This window comes from Octodon degus, unplaced genomic scaffold, assembly GCF_000260255.1.
Source record: "Octodon degus isolate 3935 unplaced genomic scaffold, OctDeg1.0 scaffold00118, whole genome shotgun sequence".
In the NCBI taxonomy this organism is placed as follows: domain Eukaryota; kingdom Metazoa; phylum Chordata; class Mammalia; order Rodentia; family Octodontidae; genus Octodon; species Octodon degus.
Window position 1 is genome coordinate 4,049,607 of NW_004524694.1, and position 5,128 is coordinate 4,054,734.

Consider the following 5,128-nt stretch of genomic DNA (forward strand, 5'->3'; position numbering starts at 1 on the left):
CTCCAAGGTGGTATAGGCAAGCAACATTTAATACCAGATGGTGGTGCTTTCTGTAGTTTGTGGGCATGCTGTCTGGAACTGAACATTTCTGGAGTGGTGGCCCTATAAAAGTAGACTTTTCCACATTCATAATCAAAAGAAAAAGCAAACATCTTCCAGAAAAGAAAGCTACCAGCATTCCTTTCCAACCCCTTTAAAGGCCCATTCAGTCCTCAAGCTGAGGACCTGAAGGCTACTTGTATGAATAAACACTGAGACACTGCTTTTCGGAGAACAAGATTTGCTTTAATACTGATCCCCATTTACTTTTTTTTGATCCCCATTTACTATCAGAAGAATCTGGGCAGAGACCAAAGCCTAAATCAATCTGTATACGTAAAAATAAAGTAAAAACAAAATCAGAAAAAAAAAAAAAAAAAAAAAAGAAGTACAAGCTCAAATAATACCCCCTGGAAGTTGTTTAAGATTCATGAAGGTGAAGTAGAAAATAAATCCAAAGAGTAGACTACTATTATAGCCCACAGTTTTGTCTTTTCATTTAAGTGTTATAATAAAAAATATTTTTAGAAAGGAAGTTTTATTGCTTATATACATTAACTGTGTTTCATATACAGCCCAGGATAATTCATCTTCACTCAGTCTTACTGAAGCAAGCTAAAAGATTGGACACCCATGGAGTAGCTTTAGCTTTCCTCTTCATTTACTTTTATTTCTTTAATGCTGCTCAGATGAAATGCTGAGCCCAGACTTAAATGATTTGCATAAGATTAAAGATGTTTAGTCTACAAGTAAGTGCCAAAACAAGGCAGGGAATTTTAGTTGAACAGTTCAAATATTGCTTCAGACAGTCATATTTAAGATATAAATCACTGTTTAAATTACAAACACTTTTTTTTTTTTTTTTCTACAGCCTCAAAGAGTTGCTGCGAGCTAAATTAATTGAATGTGGCTGGAAGGATCAATTGAAGGCCCACTGTAAAGGTAATCATCCTCACTTAGAACATGAGCCAGTTCCAGCATTGTAAATTGGGTTGGTCTTTGCTTCACTAGAATAAAAGAACTCATTGCTTTAAAGAATGAGTGCTCAAGCATAATTTTAAAAAGATAGGGTATTGAATCTCATAGTAATAGCTTCATCTTTTTAGTGACGTACATAGACCTAATTTGTACATTTTTAGGGCTTTTGTTTGGGTTCTAAGTGTGGCATGCACACTCAGGATTTTCTCTGCCATTAAAATATGGAGTCATGTTATTTTTCAGTATGTTTGTACTGTTTGTACTTAGTAACAAATTGAGTGCTTCAGAGTTGACAAGCTTATAAGAATTACAACTTTGTCTCTTAACAGTGATAATTTTAAAGTATTCATTTATCAAGTCTCTTAGAATACACTTAAAAAGATGAAAGGTTCTTAAACTGCTGATTTTGAGGGTATCACTGGATGGATTATACATGTTGCCAGGATGAACTTTTCTGGCTCAGTTTTTGCGTATAAAATTCAGGATGTCTACTTATAAGAATAATAGAGTCTTTGAGAAGGCACCATAGCACATTAGGAAAACCAGAGACTTTGAGGTCATAAACTTGGACTCGTGAAAAGACTACAGCCAAATTTCAACTCAAGTTCAGATCAGACTTAAGCTCACCTGTAAAAGTGGAAAAACTGCCTAGCCCATTAGGTTGTTGTGAATGTTAGTTAAAACACCTGATAGGAATCCAGTAGACATTAGTTATATTTTTTCTTACATTTTGATTGGCCCACCATAGAGAAGAGAACCCAGGAAAATAGTTCTGCATTCTTAACTATTATTCTTGTCATACATTTATGGAAAAGCTGGTATAATTATAGTAAAGTAAGGTCTGTCTAAGCCAGGAGTGGTGGTTCTTGCCTGCATTCCAGCACTTAGGAGGCAAAGGAAGGAGGATTGCTGTGAGGTTGAGGCCAGCCTGGGCTACATAGAGAGTTCAGAACCAGCCTGAACAAGCAAAGTGAGACCCTGTCTCAAAAAAGTAAAAATAAAAAGATCTGTCCAGTTACAAGTTTCTAGCTTTCTATACTTGCCAGATTTGAATATTGTAACTTCAAATTTACTGTACATGTTACAGATTATTTAGCTGAAAGATGAACAGGCTTTATCTTTTCTCTGGAAAATACTTACTGTATTTTTAAGATCATACATTTTCATTTAAAAAAAAAAAGAAGTGTCCTCTTTTATTTTTAAAGACCAATCTACACTCTAAAAACATGATTTTAACCCTTCCTCTATGAAAATCTTTCTTACAGATAATGATTTTAAATGATATGATTTGTTTTTTGCTTTTGCATAAGAGGTAATTAAAGAAAAAGGACTAGAACACGTTACTGTTGATGACTTGGTGGCTGAAATCACTCCAAAAGGCAGAGGTAAGGAGTCCAAGTTGTGTCAAAGGAAACACGTCCTGCAGGCATAAAGTTAGTTGATTCAAAAATTTTTTTCTAAGGAAAAACAGCACCATTTCCAAAATGACTTAGGTACTGTCATCGCCTCTTGTGTAGTCATATGGCTCATCTACCTTTCTAGTCATCTTGAATAACAAATGAGGTAGTTGGTGTAAAATGTTTCTGCACTCTAAAACATGTACCAGTGTAAGTTGATACAGTTGTTAACAGAGAGATAATTTTTAGAATATGGGATTTTACAGAGGAAAAAGTTGCCTGAAGCTAGGATTTAAAACTTTGTTAGATACAGCCTGACTCCACTCAAATATTTAATAATTCAAAGTTTTACTCCAGCCCACGGGTCATTGCTCTGCTATCTTTTTCCTTGTTAAAAATAAATGAAGATCTGTCTCCTTGCATGTCTAATTAAGAGTTTGGTAGTTTCATAATTTCATGTTGAAGGTAATCCATATTTAAGACTCACAGTGCAATCAGTTTGTTAATTTGTTCCTTAACCCCTTTGTTTATAGAAGGCGAGGAAAGGTAGAGAATTTTACAGTGCTGCTGAAATGTAACAAGCCAGGAACTGTATTGTTGTTAACTTGGATGTAGTGATACCATTTTCAGTTATTTTGTAAGGTTCCTGGTGTGTATGTGTGTGTGAAGTAGAAGCAGGTGAATTAGATAACCTGTGAGATTTTTTTTCTCACGTAGAAATAGTAAAAGTAATTTAAATATAAAAAAGTAAATGCATTTGAAGATTATTGCTTTCAAAAACTAAAGTGTTGCCTGCTGAGAATTGGCTATGGTCCCTTCCAGCTGTTTCATTTCATTTCTTTGTTTCTTTTTTTTTTTTTTTTGGTATTGGGGATTGAACTCAGGACCTTGGTGTTTGCTAGACAGGCACTTGTGCTGCTGAGCTGCACCTCCAGCCAATCATTTCTTAAATTTTGTTTATAACTAAAAATCTAATTTTTTCCCTTCAAGTATATTTCAGGGAAAGGAAAAAGTATTTATTGTTCTCCTTGTGAATTTATATATTAGGGATTTTTTTGAATTTCTTTTTCCGTTTTCTTATGTAGATTGTGCTTCATTTCTGCACATTCTTAAGGAAAGGGTCTTATGGGTTAGACATTACTCTTGCTTCTTCACTTGTATCCTAGTTATTTCAATGTCTTCCTCACTAGAAAGTGAGCATATAAAGATAAAAATAAACTGTGTTGTGTTTTTAGTCTTGTTATTGTCAAGAGTAGATCTTTTATTACCATATAGTAAAGTTGACCTTTCTTAGTGTGTAATTTTATGAACTTTATACAGAGGTGTAGATTCATGTAACCACTACTGTATGCAGGTTGTGAAACAATTCCCTTGCACTGAGAAGTTCCCTATAGATAATCGTCTTTTTCCTTTGTTACTTTCCCTTGTATTCCCCCCACCCCATTTTTTTTTTTTTGGTGAGGTGCTAGAGGCTGAGTTCAGGTTTTCTAGACCCACCCAATGCTTTCTTGTTTCTTTTTATTTTGAGACGATATCCTGCCTTGTTGCCTAACCTTGGCACAGAGTTGAGAATTTCCTGCCTTGGCTGTCCAGGTGCCAGGATGATAGGCTGATGCTACTGCTCCTGGCCGAGAGGCCTGGTACCTAGCTAGTTGTTCTCCTCTTGGCCATCATACTTTTAATCAAAAATACTTTAAATATACATATTAATTTTCCAGTGGACTTTTACTTTTAAGCTTATAGTGCTTGTAGGAAGACAAACAATTTACAAAGAAGAATATCTAATTCATGTGTGTATTGATTTATGTAATTCTTTGTAGAAGTAGTGAATCATATCTTAAGCTTTTCATTTTTCATGAGCATAATTGAATGTTAGACATTTTAGTTCCCCTGTTGCCAGTTTCTAAAACATTGTATTCTTACAAGAGAATGCCTGTTTTTCCTCATACATATTGACCTTAAGGTTTGAGATTTTTGATAGATTAAATATGCTGAGTGTGGTTCCAAGGTTTTTTTTTTTTGAGATTGAGCATCCCCCCATTTATCTCCCCAGCCTCCTGGGGAGTTTATATTTATGAACTATATTTATGTTTAAGAATTGTGGTTCTCCTTTCTTCATCTCCTTTGCTCATTTGTGTTAGCCTGTGGGTTTTATTTGAAACAGCTACCTGTGTAGTGCAGAGATCAGTCCTTCTATAAACATGGTTCCTTAGCTTTTGTCTTTTGGCTTTGCTTATAATTTTGATCAGATGTAAAATGTTATTTCCAAGTCATGTTTAAGTTATACTAGCATGTGCCTTAAAATAGTTTTCTCCACGAGTCTTCCTGTTTTCTCATCAACATGAAATGTGTTTTGTGCACTTCATCACAATAATGATTTGCAAAAACATCTTTTTTTCAGGTATCTTTATGTGTGTGTATAATTTTTAAGTGAACCATAAAGGTTATGAAATTTGTATATTGGTAATCCAGAATAAAATGTCAAATCTCAAATATGAGTGTACTAAACTTTTCTTATGGTGATCTTTTGTTTTGTATTTCAGCCCTGGTACCCGACAGTGTAAAGAAGGAACTCCTACAAAGAATAAGAACATTCCTTGCCCAGCATGCCAGCCTTTAAGGTTGAATTAGATTGTGTTGTTCTGTGGTTTTATTTCTGAAAGTAAAACTTGCCATAGATTAGAAGTTGATTCCCAAAATAAAGTCCTTTTTTG

The 5,128-nt window shown here is 34.5% G+C and overlaps 1 protein-coding gene across 3 annotated transcripts in view; it reads left to right on the plus strand.

The window, feature by feature from the left end:
• Eny2 (ENY2, transcription and export complex 2 subunit) overlaps window positions 1–5,128 on the plus strand; it is a 12,203-nt gene extending 7,075 nt beyond the window's left edge. For 2 of the 3 annotated variants that reach the window (XM_004640076.2, XM_004640075.2), the window contains exons 3-5: window positions 911–981; window positions 2,328–2,402; window positions 4,958–5,128. In XM_004640076.2, the coding sequence (XP_004640133.1) occupies window positions 911–981; window positions 2,328–2,402; window positions 4,958–5,034 (223 nt within the window). In that variant the 3' untranslated portion in view covers window positions 5,035–5,128. The remainder of the gene's footprint in view (window positions 1–910; window positions 982–2,327; window positions 2,403–4,957) is intronic. The other variant, XM_023699955.1, reaches the window with a different exon arrangement.